Below are 19470 nucleotides of genomic sequence, written 5' to 3'. Positions count from 1 at the left end.
ACTGCAGGAAGTTTTATTTTAGCCAGCGAGTTATAAATTACAGGAATAAGTTACCTACATGGGTGGTAGAGGCTGACGGTTCGGGGAAATTCAAAGGTCAATTGGATAATTACCTACGGGAGGAAGGAAACGCATTTGTTGTCTATTTCCTTTTCTCTTATTAATTATTATTTTTTAGTTTTCTTCTTATTATTATATTTTTATTATTATTTTTTTTTTTGACTTGTGCAGCATAAACTTATATAGACTTTCTTGCACTATGTGGCCATTGCTAATACTAAGTTAGGAGAATAAATCAATAAGCTAATAACAATGAATGAACTGGGGTATTATCTTGATTGTATAGGATTACGTTTCGATGCAATTAAATCTGCGCAAATGATAATTATAAAAAAAAAATTAAAGTAATATATCTCCATAAAAGCAAGCGGATGCAAAGTACGGAAGGTTAAATCTCATGCAGATCTAATATGAAACGAGAAACTCGCCTCTAAGCACTTTGATTACATCAAAGCAAAAACGTATGCGGCACTCTGGTCAGCTAAACAAGAATTAACTGCCATTAGAAACGATACAGTTAAAAAGGTATATCCTGAAATGTGCTCTTCTCATTCTGCAGTATGCTTCATAGATCTGGTCCTCTGCACCACCGAGCAATCTGAAAGCTCTTCTCTGTAGTAAATATGGCTCTCGGATCAACCATTTATCATCTATACATTAATCCAACTTTTCGATCTCAGTATTTCTCCATGGAAACACAATAACCACTAGGAACATATTCACATTAGCCCAACTGCTAACAGGAAGACTGAATGCTTCCAGCATAGACGGTTATAGTTCAGGGATATTGACACAAGACCTCCTCTCTAAACAAAAACTTCAAAAAGCCAGCCTAAGTCGCTTTTACCCCAGAAAACAGTACAAAACGTTTTAATCAACAAATAAAACTGAACCAGAAAAGCTCTGTAACGACAAGACCTACAGGTTGCAAGTCTTTGTCGATTTGTACTGTCTAATGCAATTTTGGTGGACATCTACTAGATAAAAACAACCATCAAAGCAAACTGCTTACATTTGGAGTTGAACTGTAAAAAAATTCCATACTGTACTACAGTACAGTATGAACCTAAGAATTGTCTCAAAAGGGCATTAAATTATCATACCCTTATTAAAACGTCTTGATTATTCCAAATGCCAAATCTCATAAGTTATACAAATATAATTTTGTATGTTTAAACCACTTTGTACATAACCTTTCAAGGTGAACGTCCCATGGACTATGTAACCTCCTGCTCATGGGGTTTGTTTCACGCCTGTGCATGTAAACCACACCCTTGTTAGCCAATTTAACTATCTTAGTCATTGACTTGATACATCAGAGTGACTGAAAACTGTTTTGTCTTCCACAGAATTCATACATTCCATTAAAACTGCGAGCTGATTGAGATAGATGGTGAAAGTATTGATAAAAAAATAAAGGTTTATTGTTAGCGTTTAGTTAATTAAATTATTTAAAACAGGTGGTGGTGTTGCTTCTCTCTTCTTAAGAAAAAGGGAATCAATGGGAATCCTGTTAATTATCGTCCATTCTACATTTTAAACACTAGTATAAAATATTTGATACAGTATGACGAAAACACTTCATCATCTCAGGCATGAAACCATACGAACCTGTATGATTTCATACCCCAAAATGAATTGCCACATTCCACTTTATTAAAGCCATTATATTAAAAGATGTAAACTTATACTTATTCAGCTCACAGTATCCTTTTCTCTTCAGCCAAATCACGTAAAATATACAATAAATAATAAGAGTACGTACATATTACACTTTGCCTAAAATGGCTAGGCAAAAAAATAGACTGCCTGGATTACATATTTTGCTTGGTAGAATATAAAGCCATCTCCCGTGACGGGACCATTAAATCCAAGTATTGAGCATTCTGTTCTCTCCTTTACATACCAGTATTCATCACTGATAACAATTACTAACAACTGGTTTTATCTAACGGCTGAATAATAATCACCACCAATAAAATAAATTAAAAAAACACGATACTGTTAAAAAACTCATTTTTTCTGTACAGTGTTTTAAATAACTGTAAATTCAGCAGCTTCCTATACAAAAGCTGCTTCAACGTGGAATTTGCAGCGATATATAACGTGCCAGTTGTATTTCTGACCGAGACAGTGGGATGAATACTACCAGCAAACGATCTATTTATAGCGGAAGTACTTCTCTTCCTTCCTTCCTTCCCTTGCTAAGCTAAGCAGATTCTAGGGTAAATGATATTAACAACTAGTTGTATTTCATTCAAGATTTCAAGAAAGTAACGACGAACCTTTCTAGCGCTAAACTGGCAGATAGCCTGGTTTATTGATATCTTAAGAAACTATTTATCCTTGCACATTCTTCCAACATCTCAACTGACAAGTATATACCATAATAATAAATAAATTTTGTTTACAATTGGAGACATCATATAAAATCAGAATTCACAAGAATATTATCCTGTTTTGTAGTATTTACGTAGATTCTAACGCTCGGCGTGGATAACTCAGTACATTAATTTGGCCACTCGGCTACGGTTATTAGGGCAGTTTCAACAGCTTATTCCTAACTGGCGCAAATAAAACTTCTAGCCATAAAACTAAACAGGACCGAGATGGTCAAAGCCAGTAAGAAAGAAATACGTGTAGCAGCTCCCTGAGGGCTAGCTTAACCCTGCCTGATATTGTTACAGCCACAGGTACTATATATGTACCGACCGGGCTAGCCGGGTGGGTAAAGTGCCTGCCTGGCAACCCAAAGGTCGCGGGTTCGATTCCCGCCTCGGGCTTGGATCAAAGTACTGCAAAAACCTTGGGAGGTGCATTATGGCCACAGAAGCCTATGCGCCAACAACAACAACTACTATACAGTTGTATATAGGAGGAGTAGTCAAATCCAATGTAAGTAAAAGAGTAGTCAAATCCAATATAGTAAAGGAGTAGTGAAATGCAATACAGTCAAGGAGTAGTGAAATCGGTTGGATAATGATGATTATATAAGCCACCATTTTCGGGCGGATTTGACTACTCCTTTACTCGGACTGGAACCCTATTCTGTGCTCCTCTGAACATTCTTTGCTGTCCTGAGAATTCTTCTTAGGTGGGATTCTCATGTGGTACAACGCGCCAGCTACTCTTGACCCGTGGCTTTCCGCACCATCTGCTGACCCAGTTTCCGGGTACGAACTGCTGACGGCAACTTAATCTTTATTTGTCCTACCAAATATAAATATAGTAGTACATTGGTATAAGACAAATTCCCTTCACGGCAGAAAATTCCAGAGGATTGACATAAAGTAAAATATAAAAGAATAGCTAGAATTCTTTAATATATATAACAGAGTATCCAAAATATGACAGAATAGCCAAAATATGATAGAAAATCTACAATGCAATAGAAAAGTTAAAATATAAAATGAAAGTTTCATCACTACATTTCTGTGTAGATTCCTGCAGTTGTGGTAAAAAGTTCAGCTTAACATCATATCTACTGAAACAACCTACGCGAGATATACACTTGTTCAAATAATTACACACAATTGCATATACAGTTGTTGACAAAAATACACAAAACTGCTAGCAACAGTAGCGTCAAAGAACCACACCGCAGTTTGTCTTCTATAGTTCTGATCATCTGAAGCTTATCAAAGTCAATTCTAATGTGTGATAAGCTGTGAATTGACTGCAACGCTCTGGATGGTAAGAATCTCTCGGCCATCTTCAGTCTGTTGGCTATTATCCTTAGGGATTTTTTGCCTCTTAAGGCAGAAGCATAGCTGCCAGAAGCAAGGTGAAGAGATCACGCCAGTTATCTTTATTGTGGTTAACAATCGTTTCCAGGGATGATGTCTGGTAAACGCTGTAGGTTAAGCTGTTCAGCAAGCTCCGTGATCCTTAACTGATGGGGGACACGGTGTTTATTTTATTGTTGGCCCTACTTCAGCAGACAGAATTCAGTCGCACATATTCTCCTAATGTGAGTATAGGTGGCTGACGCCCACAATTCAACACCATACAATATAGCTGAATACACTGTGATTCTTATATATCGTGCAGTTGTAGTTTGTTTAAAGTGCAAGAGGTTCTGTTTGGTTGTCCAACGTAAGAAGTTTTCTATTTACAAGCATATCAATATGCGACGTGAACGCAAGTTGAATGTCAAATATTATCCCTAGATCTCTATGAGTTTTGATTGGAATAGTTATGCCACTTAGTTTTGGTTGTACAAGCGTAGGTGATATTTTTAGAGAGTACACTATCAATTACAGACTTCTGTGGAATTAGGGCCAAGCCAAATTTATCTAAATACACAAATAACTCCAGAAGCTTATGGTTTATCTTATCATGCAATGCACTATCGGTCATGGACAGTTGGATGGTAGTTAGAATTTTAATGTCGTCCGCGTAAGTGCACACATCACCCCTACCCTTATAGAAAGGAATCAGCATCGCGGTAAAGAGGGGTCCGGATAAGGCTCCACCTTGTGGAACTCCTGCATGGACTGGGCGTTGGAGGATCTGATTCTCTGTATGGAAATACATGGAATGACAGGTTAGTAGCGACTGAAGGAACTTCATGTTTCCCTTTATTTGGAAAGCGTATTGGAGCAGATGCAGTAGGGCACGTACATTTAGATTATCAAAGGCTGCTTTTATATCAGCATATATTATAGCAACTTCATTTCGAGCCTGGGAAAGCACTTATGCTTCTGTAGGATCTTTCTGTAAAAGGGCACGACCGCTGTCCTCTCTACCTTGCTGACTTAGTTGCAATTTGTCATCTTGGATTGGTTGATGTATTTCCATCGGCCTCCTCGTCCCGGGACTCTGCTCTATTGGAAGTGTAGTTTGAATTTTCTTGATCTTCGTGCTTGGATCCTGTTAGTCTTCCCGTTTGGTAGACTGCTCCTTGCTGAAGGAGTGGACACTTTCCTGCTCAGCGGATTTTCTTCTCTTTGCGGAGAGTACTACTGGCGTCTGTACTACTACTACAACTACTTACTCCAATAGGAAGCCTTCACTGTTTATCGTTATTGCCCGGGTTCGAATCCCATCGATGACGCGAGGAACTTTGATGGGTTTTTTCACTCCGTGGCTGAGTTAATCGGTCTGAGGCGTAGATAGGAAGATCCCCCCCCCGCGCCCCAGAATCTGGAGTTTTTCGTCCAGCAAAACAGACAAATCGACCATAGAACACACGCAATTAACAGACATGACACATAGCACGGCATATGAATTTAAATATTCGGGTGGCCGAATATAGGGTTTTTTTTTTTTTTTTTACTCATCGTTATTTATTTAGCCTGCTCTCAGGCTAGATAATAACCATTGAAACCCCACCCTCCACCTACTATAGGTTCCGACTTCGAGGTGGGATGCTGGGAGGCCTCTTCCGTGGTGATCGAGTCTTCCACTAATTAAGTGACCAGGTGAACAACACCAGAACACATTCATCTGGCTTGGCAGCAATACTTTCACAACATAGTTTAATAACGCGGCTTTATGGGAAACCACAGAAACCGCTTGACGCAGAATACAAATATCCAGGGCCGACTCCGAACAGTGTGAAATAGGCGCAATGGCATAGAGGGCTACAATACGCCACTGGCAGTCGCCTAGGATCACAGACAGTGGCGGATTTCCACACAGGCGCACGAGGCGCGCGCCTAGGGCCTCTTAAATCGAGGGGGCCTCAGGTCTCAAAAAAAAAAATTGTTTCATTTAAAATTTTGAAACTCGTCTTTATTACCGTTACTGAATAAAACTATAATTTAATATGAGAAGTTAGTAAACTGTTATGCGAATATCCCCACATATTATATGAAATATCTATGCGAACTAAGTGAATCTGAAGTAGAATACATATTATCATTAATGCTAGATTTTATGTATTAATGTTAGATTTGGGAGGGATGGTAGTTGTGTCATTTTTTCATTTAAACATTAGTTAAAATATGTATGAAAGAATTGCGCAACCAAAATGATTAAAATCGCAACACCAAATCTAGAGCGCGTGCTATAGTAAAAACGTGAGCATAGAATGCACACTGTAGTGGTACCGAAAATATTTAGAGGGGGGGGGCCTCAAAATTTAATTGCGGGTGGGGCCTCTCAAGTGCTAAACCCGCCACTGATCACAGAAGTATACAAGTAGAGATATAAGAACCGTCTTTTGTAGTAACACAGATTCGAATACGACGTGTGAGTAACTATATTTGTATACGCACAAAATAAGAAGGAAGACACAGTGAGACGACTACGAACAATATTCAAAAATAAGTTTAAATAAGGGACACGGCAAACAATTGTTATTTCGTTATATGGTTATCCATTGGATAACCATATAACCAAATATGAATAACCATATAACCAAAGAATGGAGAACCATAACCTGACTCTGTTAATTCTGGCTCTCCAACTAATGCTCAACTACCTACAGGTACTACATCAGCCATAGACTTATCCATCTGTTCAGCATCTCTTTTTCCAAGCATGGAATGATAAGTGCACCTCTCATCAGTTCAAGTCAAACACAGGTCGTGTCTTGTCCTAAAGGTCATACTTCTTGGAATTTCCACAAAGCAGACTGGAAAAACTATTCCACTTGTGTCCTACTCAATAATCAATATGTTCAGCAAAAACACCTTGACGATGTAAATATATTATCTATATAATATATTAGCCATATATTATCTGCAGCAGAACTTTACATCCCAAAATCCGACCAGCGCAAGCGTGTACACCAAACTATTCAGACTTATTTTTAGGCCACCCGAATAATTAAATTCATCTGCAGTGCTGTGTGTCTGTTAATTGCGTGTGTTCTATGGTCGATGTGTCTGTTTTTCTGGACGAAAAACCCTAGTTTTTTTGGGGAAAAACCTTGCTATCTACGCTTGATATCGATTAACTCAGCCACAGAGTGAAAAAAACCCATTATAGTTTCTCACGTCATCGACGGGATTCGAACCCGGGCCTTTTCCACCCGGTGTGGGGAGGACGGTTATGATACCACTGTGCTACACGCGCCGACAACCGTGTACACCAAAATCAGTGGTGGAATGCAGATTGTTCCAAAGCGAAAGTATTAAAAACCGTGCATGGAACCACTTTCACAAATTCCGAACTACCGCCAATCTAATTGTTTGCAAAACACTCAGAGCGAAAGCAAGACAAATTAGGAAAAAAGCAAAACATAAATCCTGAGATTTAACTTCGCCTCAACTATTAACAGTATGCGAGGGTAACACAGTTGTATCGTCACCATCCTCCCCATACCGGGTGGAAAACGCCCGGGTTCGAATCCCGTCGATGACGCGAGGTCCTTTGCCTCCACTCCCCGGCGGGAAGGGGAGTTCATCCCTGGTGTCTGCCACCTCTCTTTTTCACTCTAGTGGGGCATGGGCCTGCTCCACTGACTTCGGGTCATCTTTGCTATGGACCCCATATCTCTATCTTTTCCCCCCAGTCTTCAGTCTCCCTCCCCTTCTCTAACTTACAACTAGCGTCCGAATCAACGCCAAATTGCTTGAGCCCTACACCCAAAAACACAACATCAAATCGCCCAACTAGTACTCCCTTTGTTTTGGCTGACCCTTATCTACAGCTTTTTTTTTTTTTTTTTTATAGGTCCTTGCCACTGAAATCTCAGGAAATTAGGTGGCAGGACCTGCCAGAGTAAATAACTATAATAGTGGTGTACCTGGTCTGCCTCCACGGGGAAGAATGGGGCAACGTTGGGTCCCATTAGGGGCCCAACGGCTAAATGACCAGATGAACAACGGTACACGACACTACACTAATACAAAATCCATATACTTTTAAACCTCTTGCATTGACAGTGTTCTGTTTCACACCCACATTGTATAGCACGTGGAGATGGGGGAACCCCTGGTGCCGTTTGACGCTAAACACACACACACTCTTTCAAGTCCGATACTATACCTCACAATATCCATACACTTTTAAATCTCTGGCCTTTACAGCCTACTGTAACACACGACAATGTATACTAGACGGAGATGGGGGAAACCCCTGGTGCCGTTAGACCCTAAACACACTTTACTTTACTTTCAAGTTCGATAGATGGTTCGGTCACCCTAACTTCGGAAGAATCCGTCAACAATATTTTGAACTTTATCTTTCCGAATGACAGCGACCCCATGTCTGCTAATCAACAATGTATTACTACCAGGAACGAGGAACATGCAACCAATCACACTGAAGCGCCCTTTTTATTGGACGAACTTCAAACTGCTCTGCACAAAACCAAAGACAATAAAACTCCTGGTAATGATCTTCTTGAGGTGAACGTTTTAAAAAAAAGTTTGCTGAAAGATTCCCTCACCACTTACTAGCTACGTTTAACAACTGTCTTGAGTCTGGATACTTTTCCAAAATCAAACTCAAAACTTATCATCAAAGGTCCTGAAAAACCTGAAGTAATTCCAAACTTTTACAGACCTTGCCTTGCTTCTATTCTCACCAAACTGCTTGAAAGGCGTCTACACACTCGGATGGAAAGACACTACACAGAATGAAACTTGGCATCCTCCCACCAATTCGAATTCAAACAAGGAGCTGGTACGGAGGATGCTCTTCAGTACCTCAAACATTCGGCGTAAAACAGTCCTGTGAAATACTCCCTTGCCATCAGTGGATTTTGCTGGTGCTTTTGATCGCCTGTGGTGGCCAAGCATCCTCCGCAGGCTTAGCCATGCCAAAACTCCTACAACCTTTACGGATGCATTTCCTCATACCTTAACCAGTAGAAGATCATGCTCACCTCCAAGCACCAGCAAATCTCCAGGCTGGTTACCCGGGGTTTTCCTCAGGGCTCGGTTCTTGGACCATTCTTCTGGTCCATTGTCTTAGACGAGTTCTTGGAGATGGACCTTGAGTGTGCTTACCTTTAGCCTCTGCAGACGACCTAGTCTTGGTTATCCATGCTTGTTCTCGAGTCCAGTTGGAAATCAATGCCAATCTGGTCCTCAAAGTTCCAGAGCTGGGCCTCCACACACCGGCTAACTATTTCTGGTGAGAAAACCAAGTTTATTTTGCTCAAGGGATCGCTTCAACTAACCAGATCACCAATCATAAAAATTAATGGTGCACCCATAAAACTGTTCCCTGAAATAAAGTACTTTGGCATCATCCTAGATATCAAGATGATGTTTTATGCGCATCTCGTTTATGTCGCAACCAAAATCATCAAATACACGGCACTCATTCCCAGAATTAGTAGGGCAGACTGGGGGCTTAAACGAAGGGCATTTGCACTAATGTATATTAGTGCAAATGCACTAATATATATTAGTGCAAATCATCTTCTTGCCAATTGTCTGCTACGGTGCAGCAGTGTAGTGTACCAAAGCCAACATCCAGCGAAATAAAACAAAGTTGGATTCAATTCAGAGAGTTATGCTCCTCACAGTTACTAGAGCCTGTCGCACTATTAATATGTCGGCCTTCAAATCCTCGCAGGATATCTACCCCTGTATCTTGAGGTGATCAAGAGAGGCAAATTTCAAACAAACTGGTCGAAATTTGGCAAGACGCATAGGATAGGATCCCAGAGGATTTTTTTTTTTTTTTTTTTAAGTGTTGTTGTCTCATAACCTGAGACCTTATGCGTCCCATCTACTGGAACTGGCCCACCTTCCCGTGGTGTGGACGAGTATTTAGAAGCAGCCTTCCTGGTGATAGCTGCTTCTCGGTAGCCAAGAGGTCAGCATAACACAACAACATAACATGCATTAAACTACACGAACATTGCACTATTACACGCTGGCCTGTTTTGCAGAGTCTGTTCAACGTACAAAGAAACGAGGTGGATTTGAACGGACGTTCTAGGAGCCACCCTACCTATACACACACATAAAAAAAAAAAAACGCATAGGATAACACAAGCAAAGGAGCTATTACCAAACTTTTTCTACATTCTGTTGCCCAAACATACCCAAAGTTGCCTCCCTTGTTTTCACCGGCCTCCAAGTGACATTCTTACTTATTGGACACGGACCCTTCAGGAAAAAATTAACAGATCTGGGCATCGAACAAACCCACTTTGCACATGCGGACAACCTGAAATCTTGGAGCATGTAATGTACTACTGTCATTATTATGAGGATTACAGGACAAGGTTGATCACAAAAACACGGAAACCTACACCATCAGGAACAACTGTTTCTGCAAGATGAGCTATACTATCATGCCCTTACCGAGTTTAGTCAATCAACCTTCCATCTCAGACAACAATTTCCTAGGCAACAGTTCGACAGTAGTACAAAGGGAATCCACCTAAACCCGTTGCAAACCCCTATGGGTTGGGATAAACTAGTGCCTCTGCCAGGATACGATACGCTGCAAAACCCATCCGGGGTAGGATTAACTTCAAATCCTGCTGGGCACCTTCAGGTGTGGATGACTTTGCACCTGTATACTGGAAGGTGGGTCAGGTGCTACAAACGCCTTCGGGTGTTAAATGCCATATGGTATCTCTTTGCAGGTAACTCTTACCCTGCAACCTTTTTTCTTTCCTTGGCCCTGGGTGTGTGGGTGAGTTGCCAATCCAGGGATTCCAACCACCTTCATTCCCTACCTACTTCTATCATATGGAGGACACCTTTTTTCCACGTCCTTCTTCCTTCACTATTTTAACTTCCCCCTCATTAGCTATCTCCGTTTTCTTCCTTTTTTTTTTAACTTGGTCTCTGCCAGGAAGCTCAGGCGACCCTGACAGAGGCCAGCTAAAGTATGACGGGCAGTCTGGCTCACCCTCCAGTGGTGGTGGCTGGCAACGCGAGGTCCCATTAGGAGTCATGCGGCCAAGAATCCAGTGACATAACACTACTCTGCCACAAACCAGACATACTTTTTCTGGCTTTTACAGAAATTCTGTACTTCTTCAACAAGTACCATGGCGCAGATGCAGGAAACCACCGTTGGCGCCTTCCACAAAACACTATGCCACTTTCAAGTCCGATATCGAAACATGCTGTCAGCACCTCATATTGAAGAAGAGGGTGTCCCACAGGGTTCACAATATGCTTTGAAATCCCTTCCAGACCACCCCATGTGGACACCCGTCTTTGGGCCACGTTGAGAAAATCTGTACAACAATCGCCATACTGCCAATTACCATTTCGGTATTCGTATCCAAAAGCTACTCAGAGATTTCGACATTACATTAGACAATGCTGCCCCATCGCCAGGGCAACTTCGACCACCCTGGCATGCTCATGTTCCCCTTTGCAACTTCTCCCTTAACAACTGGGGTAAGGACAGTACTTCATATGCTGTCTACTTGTAGCTCTTTTCAGTTCACCGATCTGAATTTCAGTTCACTGTGGGATCTGTAGCTGTCTTCCCAGGCATTACGATATCCAAGCAGATCTCCCACGAATGCCGTGTATTCACTGCAGAGCTGCACACAGTTGAGCTGGTCTTGGATCATATACAAACCACCCACCACAAAAAATGTATGATATATACCGACTCCCTCAGTTCATTGCAGGCTTTATCATCGATGAGGTTCAATCCTCATCCTGTCCTGTTCCGGATACAGCAGAAGTTGCACTTCCTTTCGCAATCTAAATTTGATGTTCGTTTCTTCTGGATCCCCGGACACATTGGTATCTTAGGAAATGATTTGGCAGACAAATTAGCGACCCTGTCTAACTCTTTCCTGTTAGACAGGGTCGTAAGAAACTGATTTCCCAATGGCAACACATGGCACGGGCAGGTTGCAAGCAAGTTATATGAGATTAAGCCTGTAATTCAACGTTGGCAGTCTAGTCTGCGCAGGATCCGTAAAGAGGAAGTTGTTCTATCTCGGCTCCACATAGGACATAGTCATCTGACACACTCCTTTTTCTGAGGGCTGATGACTATGTGCGAGCAATGTGACAACGATTTAACTGTAAAACATCCGACTGTCCCAGTTTTAGAAATGCTCGTTTTAACGCTTTTACCTATCTGGCTGAGCCATATACACTCAGTCAGATTTTAAGTGACAATGACCATCAGCAGTTTTTAAATTTTTAAAAGCGATGATTACTATATAAAGTATATAACATATGAGATATTTAGCTTTACTCATATAGTGGTTTTTATTTCTATATATATGAACTTCTGACGAGGTAACCTGTTTAAAGGTTACCAAACTACTCATCTTTCTGAATTTTAAAATCTGTCATGGTTTTTTTATGGCGTTTTTGGGCCATAAAAAACCAAAAAACCAATTAATCGACCCACAGGGTTCCATACTGAGTGCCACATTGGTTCAGTGCCCGCGCTCCCCACTCACTCTGGGGCCAAGATAGGACGTCCACTAACCGGCAAGCAATAAACCATTCAAATATGCAGATGACCTCACCATATCCTGCCAGTCAAAGTATGAATACTGTCCAAAGACAGTTACAAATTGCTCTTGCCAGAATAGAATCCTGTACCTTACGTAATGGATACCGTCTTGCTGAGCAGAAATACCCCACTACTCACTTCTGCAAATTACGGTCACTTCATTCTGATGCTGAGCTAGAGATCAATGAAGTTTCAATTCCTCTTGCTCACAATGTCCGTGTTCTTGGCCTAGTACTGGATAGGAAACTGAACTTTCAAGCACATGTGGCCAATCTTCGAACTATCTTTTTGAAGAAGTTGAATATTCTCAGGCGTGTGTTATCCATCTCATGGGGCGCTGATCGACATACCTTGATCCATCTTTATAGAGCTTTCATCAGGTCTCGCTACTATGGCTCTGTGTATGACTCTTCAAGGAAAAGTACTTTAGAGCAGTATGGTGTCCGGGTAGCCCTGGCGTCTCACTTCCGAGCGCATTTATTACTTGCCGGGTAGTGGGCGTCAAATCTTGGCTCCGCAGTGAGTGGAGAGCCCGGGAACTGAACCAATATAACAAACAATATGTGGTAAACTTATTTCTTCAAGGTCCCCAACACAGTCCCTATTTGACAAAATAAACTGTGAAACATATTATGCTAATGTAGCAAAGCGATCCCGAATTGACGTACTTTCAGGGATTGTCTTTTAAGATTTTTAATCATCCATTCCAACACCGAGAAACCTATTGGTAAAATGTCGCCTATAGAAACAAAATTCTAACACTAAATTCATCGAGAGGTGTCATTTTTCAGACAGAGTAACATAGTGTTAACTGTCTTGCGGCACCGAGGGTCTCCTCCAACTCCACGTAGTATCTCTGTAATGCATACAGGTCACTGCAAAGGCCAGAGAGATTGTACATATCTAAGTGCTGGGTTGTGCTATTATGTTCATATAGCCTCTTAGCGTTGGGCAATTGGAAATCAAGACACCCTTCATTACCTCGTGAAGGTGGGCCAGGGCAGTAAGTAAGTAGACATATGAATAGTCTGGAGGGGACGAAACCTTGGACGTTTCCTGAGTTTGCCAAGTAGAGCCCCGATAGGGAAAAAAAAAAAAAAAAAAAAAAGGATAGACGAAACAGTAGGAAATGGAAGGGCGGGAGGGGTAAAAGCGGAAAAGGAAAAAAATCTGAAAGGAACAAGAGGGGAAGGCACAGGAGGCGGATGCAAGGAAGACTTCCACCAATAAATAGAAAGAAAAAGCGGGTAGAGGAGCATCCCCTGCAGAAGCAACCCACCTTCTGCTGGGGATGACTGTTAAGAAGCAGACACAGAATTAGGGTGGCAGGTCCCACCAGGTGAAAAGAACAGGAGGAGAGTTGGGGAGGGAATGAGCAGGTCTCTTAGGAGGTGGCGGATGAATGTGATAGGGCTAGAGTGCCCTATATGGTAGAATATACCGTGTTCGTCGTGGCGAGTGACATTCTCACGCTGGCCAGACCAACTGGAACCAGCGTCAGCATTCGACGCCATGCTGCCTAGGAAAAGGAATCAGCATTGCGTCAGCATGGGCACGAGGCGTCTCCTGACCATGACTACAGGGGTAAACAACCTATAAGGTTGTTTACCCCTGTAGTCATGGTCAGGAGACTACCTGTTTATACGGGTACACAACGTACATTCCAATTCTGCATACATCTATACACCTGCTAGTCATATAAGCAAAACAGGACGTTGTAAGATTTTTTTTTTTTTAAGTAAATTCAGGGCACAAACAGAACATTAACTTTACCTCTTACATTCCCATTAGCGCCTTCTTTCATACAGACAGCACCCTGAATATGGACAGATGAAAACGAAAAAAAAAACCCACCTACAATTCAATTGAACGATTATACGCACTATCTACCCAAATAGGTCTCCAAATTATATTGATAAAAGCTGTACTCTGATGAAACACAGAATCCTCTCTCGAAGCTCATTAATGTTCTTGTTTATATACGGCTGACCATTAGACCAGAGGAGCATATTTGACAATCTATCATTAACCGTATCGTATTTAGCAATAACGCTAACTTGGACACTCAAAGCGCGAGTGCTTCTGCACCCTCGGCCACTGAACACTCGGCTACGTTGGAAACAAAGGAGACGATTTGATGCATTCATATAAAAATTGCTCACTTTCTTCAAAATATTGAGATGAGGAACTAATTTAGGTATAGATCTTGAATTATGATCAGGAATTCGCCATGCAAAGTACTGCGAGAAGGGATAAAGCACAAATTTGATCAAAAAAATAAGAGAACCAAATAATCAATTCCAAAAGCTATTTCGTTCGTACTGGGATTATCTTCAGAAAAACTGGCAAAATATAATTTTTGTGAACTCCACGCCACTGAGGTATAGGAAAAAAAATTAACCATTTCACACGCCCCACACTGACTCGCACCTCTCTCAGTCATTACTTCCTATTACATCTGATGGGTATTGAGCGGAATCAATAAATAAAAAATAAATAAATTTTCTGTTTATACTCCGGGATGACCAAACGGTCAGAGGAGTTCACAAGATAGACAAAATACAAGAAACAGCACCGTATTCAGCAGTCACGGGCTTGAACCCCGGTCACTCAAGGCACGCGTACTTATGTACCCGCGCGCCTGACCACTAGGCTACGGCGGCCTTATATAGGTGATGAAGAGCTTGAAAAAGGCAGTAGCGAAACTACAAATTCCCCAACCGTACTATTTACCACTCATAAAAATAAACATCTTTCACCTTTATCTTTCGCCTTTGGTGAAAGAGCTGTTACTTTTTGTTTTCCTTCATTTAAAAAACGAGTCTTCCTTCTTGTCTTATGCAATATTCAAAATGGCGATGCATTAGATGCGAACGGAAAATCACACTAATCTATGTTAGTCAGTCTGGAGGTTTCAGATGAATAAACTACTTTTAATTAACAATATTATAAAAATCCACGGAAATACCAAGAGCAGGGATGTGCCCAATGGTGTAGCTGTAGGCCTCATGATTGGGGGGATAGGGCCCTACCATACCCGGGCCAGACCAAGATATTACTATTACATTGAAGTAATTAAATTCATTTTTAATAATCGACAAAAAACTTCGGCAAACTTAAAATAATTTTTTTTAATTTTTATAATTTTTTTTATTTAATGTTAGAATCGATTTCCTGCTTTTTAACACATCTGCATGTGGGACACACAAACACATACAAAGACAAGGAGAGGCCCATCTCGTAGTTCGCAATGGGGTTCGCATTAGTTCCCAACTTCCTTGTGCAAATGAATAAGCGCAGGAATATGTTCCTGTTCCTAAATCCCAGGAACCAGCCTGGGCACTGATGGTAAAGTCGGTGCAGCTGCACCGGCGCTCTGAGCTCATAAGGATGCAAAAGGAAAAGAAAGGATATTGTGGGCCAATGAAAAAAACGTTGAATCAGAGCGCATCCTGTGATGATATGCTATTGAGCCTGAATAAGGAAAATAAAATAAGGTAGGCAGAACGGACACGCAAAACATTTATCTACTAAACCCGTGCATACGACCCCAAAAGTGCAGTTGCCAGAAACTGCATATGGATGTTTAAAATAAATAATAATAAGATTTATATTTAAAAAATAATAATTTCTCTTTGTCCGAGATTAATGAAAAATGAGTGGCCCAAAATGTGTTTCTGAAGAAGCATATACAAATAGTCATGAAAATCTTCACTGAGAGTAGAGTTGTTACGTGTAGACGAACATCGAATAAACATGTTTAGGTTATTAAGTTAGGGTATTGATTTGCAAATATTCCGAAAAATGACGAAGGTAGGCTCGTTAAGGTTACAAGATACATGACCCCGGAATGTCGCACACCTAAAGGTGTCACACCTCCACCCTATTGTTCTGAGCGTTAAAAAAAAAAAAAAAAAAAAAAAAAAATTAATTCAAAATAAATTTCTAATCACTGTTTTAAATTAAAAATATCAAACTAATAATGTAATGAAAGGGGGGGGGAATAACCTCCAATATGCCAGTGAACAAGTGTATAACAGTACAAAGTATTTAAACTTTCTAGTATAACGTATGGAACGACTGTGCTCAAGTGGAAACTAAACTACACCGATGTACGATTGCGCTATAAAATGCGTGGCATCCAGGATAACGGTTGCGTCAGTAGCTTCAATGGATAGTGTCTTTAAATCATATGTATGAAGTCCTCAAAATAATCGGGGGAATTATCGTTTCCCTGCAGTTTGTGAAATCTCTCTTTATACAATTTCAAAACTTTCGGTATGATCTCCTTTATAAGTACGTATAAGCGATATAATAGTGAAAAATGCAACCAGCTTTTTCAAAGGACAAATATTTTCAGCAAAAAAAAAAAAAAAAAAAGAAATGAAAATAACTTGTTCGTAGCATAGTTTAAAATATCAGAAATTTTTTAAATCTGTAATTCTTCCCTCTTAATATGAAGTTATACTATTATTTTTGACACAATAAAATTATTAACAGAATAATAAACCGGTTATTTTATATCCGATATTCGTTTTTGCACATCTTTTTATCGTAAAATATGAGCTGATTTCTATGCGAAGAAATATGAGAGACTCATTAAAAAGAAAACCATATGCTTCTTCTTGAAAAGACCAGATTATCTCTCCACCTTTCCAAAAGTGGCACATTCATAAAAGTTTTGAAATGAGGGGCTCCACATCTGATTTCTTTAAATATGGTCGTAATTTAGAACATTAATTTTATTCATTTATTTAATTTGTGTTTTTATGTTTCTCCTATTTTTCCTAATTCATACTATGCTACAGAACAAAATCGGTTCTATAATATAGAACCGATTTTGTTCCATATTCAACACTCGTCTGAAAAAATATACTTTAGTGGAATATCCGGTCAATGGGTGCAGCTGAATAGAGGATGGTGGTGGAGCTTGACGTTTGTAACATACAACTTTAGGAGCTTACTGAATGTGGTGCAGCTGAAGTTTATGGCAACAAAAGTTCTTTTTAACACATTATGCAATCAAGGAAGGCTTCCTTAATTTAACTTATATCGAGTGTGCGAAGGAACAGCCATCATAAGAAAAAATAAAATAAAATAGCGAACTCGTAAACTGAAATTTGTGTACAAATTGTGTATGTTTTCTGATATGTGCCTGTAGTCTGTTAATTTTCGGTACAACTAGTAGAACATAAAAGCGTTCATCTACTAACCTTATGCACTGCAAGAAATGTACCAAAGTCCTTTCCTCCTTGCAGCCGGAAACCCCATGGTATGTTTTCATTTCTACACAGTTTTAAAGTCTCTATATTTCCAGCCATCCTCGTGTGCCCCCCTTACCAGACGGCACAGATGTTCTGCTTCCTTACCACACACGGTGCATTAAGACTTAACTAACCTCCACCCTACTTTTCCCAAACTGACACCTGAAGCATCAGTCATTACAGCTGCAGAGTCGAGCATGTACCGAGTAGTGCGCAGACGCCTTGATGCGAAAGCAATTGGCTTATATGTAGTGCAAATACACGGTGAAGTAATGTTTTCAAAACTACAGCAAACATGTGTTTTAGGATGCGCGGTGTGTTACGGGATGGAGGAAAACAGTATCATTACACGTGACTAAACCCAACAGGTACAACTTGGCAAACAGAATACCAAAAAGCGTTCAAATTCTTCAGTGTAATTAAACATAAATGAAATCTCTTTAAACACTCGAAAATAGAATATTTAGAATATTTTACATTAAATAATTAAATTAGAATAACTGCTATATCTTGTTATCCAATTTCTTTAGATGTCATAACAAAATAGCACAAATCTGATGAAAAAAAAAGTATGATTTAATCATTATCAACACTGCAGAAATAAAATATAATTTTCATAACACACACCTTTGTATATAGGCATTTTATCCTTTTGTATACATGAAAGATTGCAAAGGTAGGGGTGCAGTTCACGAAAGAATGCACAGAAGTTAAAAAGGAAGAGGGTGGCCGAATGCTATTATTACTGTGCAAAATCAGCTGAAATTTAATGATAATTTCAATATCTATAAAATTATGCATAATTTTACCTCTTTTAAAAACTTTTTTTTTTTTTAAACTGACAATATGTTGATTCGTTGCTTTTGGGATTCCTCAGCGGATTGACCAGGTTAGTAATAGTGCACCGGTTCACGTGGTACCAGATGATATCTTTTTAATCGTGAACTATGTCCGTGCACAGTAAAAAAAAAAAATTAAAAAAAAGCAACATGCAAACAGATCGTGAACACGCCGTCTATCTGCATGCTGAGCAAGACTGAAAAATTCGGAATAAACACATCGGGAAACCTGTTTCCACCTGAGATCACCTAACAAATATTGAAGAAGCTTTTAAGAATTCCGACAGAATCAAAGGCAAGATAAGTATCGTTTACTCTATACTTACCATCTCATATAGACAAAGACGTGTAAACACGTTTTAGCGTATCTGATGTACCTCTGCGAAAAATAGTATTAGTATTACTAGTGGAAAATGATGCAAGAAATCACGCTTACATATCACCAGCCGAAAAAAAAAAAAAAAACACCTTCTCACATCACCTATCCATTCCCTCTAATAGTTTGTCTAGCCCTTCCTTCCTTGAATTTATTCAAACTATCCACTTTCACAACAACAGATGGACGTTTGTTCCAAAAATCAACTACCCACTGGCTAAAGGCTAACTTCCGTCTACAACCATCTTTCCTCAATTTATGCTCCCTCATGTGCGAAGTCTGAGAAAGAGAAAAAAATCTTATCCTTGCACCCTTGTTTTTCTCACCAATTTTGTTGCCTTTCTCTGCACCTGTTCTGACAGATTTACATCCTCCCTAAAATGAGGCCTCCACACCTGTATGCAGTACTCAGGATGTGGTATTATTGCCTTACACAATGGGATAATGGGCATCAAGCATGCAATAAAATTTGCAAGAGGAGGTGATCCTGGCTAGGATACGTATTGGGCACACGCATCTAACCCATATTTATCTAATCATGGGGGAAGATCCGCCTATTTGTACATATTATCAT

General features: G+C 40.1%; 1 protein-coding gene across 3 annotated transcripts in view; it reads right to left on the bottom strand.

The window, feature by feature from the left end:
* The window catches only part of LOC150088166 (uncharacterized), a 323234-nt gene extending 305333 nt beyond the window's left edge, over window positions 1–17901 (bottom strand). The window contains exon 1 of one of the 3 annotated variants that reach the window (XM_090369359.1): window positions 17631–17901. In XM_090369359.1, coding sequence (XP_090225485.1) covers window positions 17631–17738 — 108 coding nt within the window. In that variant the 5' untranslated portion in view covers window positions 17739–17901. The remainder of the gene's footprint in view (window positions 1–17630) is intronic. The other 2 variants (XM_090369360.1, XM_090369361.1) reach the window with 2 other exon arrangements.
* Between the last annotated feature and the right edge of the window lie 1569 nt (window positions 17902–19470).

Source organism: Mastigoproctus giganteus, chromosome 3 (assembly GCF_048544385.1).
Source record: "Mastigoproctus giganteus isolate SK-2022 chromosome 3, ASM4854438v1, whole genome shotgun sequence".
Classification (NCBI taxonomy): domain Eukaryota; kingdom Metazoa; phylum Arthropoda; class Arachnida; order Uropygi; family Thelyphonidae; genus Mastigoproctus; species Mastigoproctus giganteus.
Note: the sequence above shows the minus strand (reverse complement) of the source record. Positions and strands in the feature narration are given on the sequence as shown.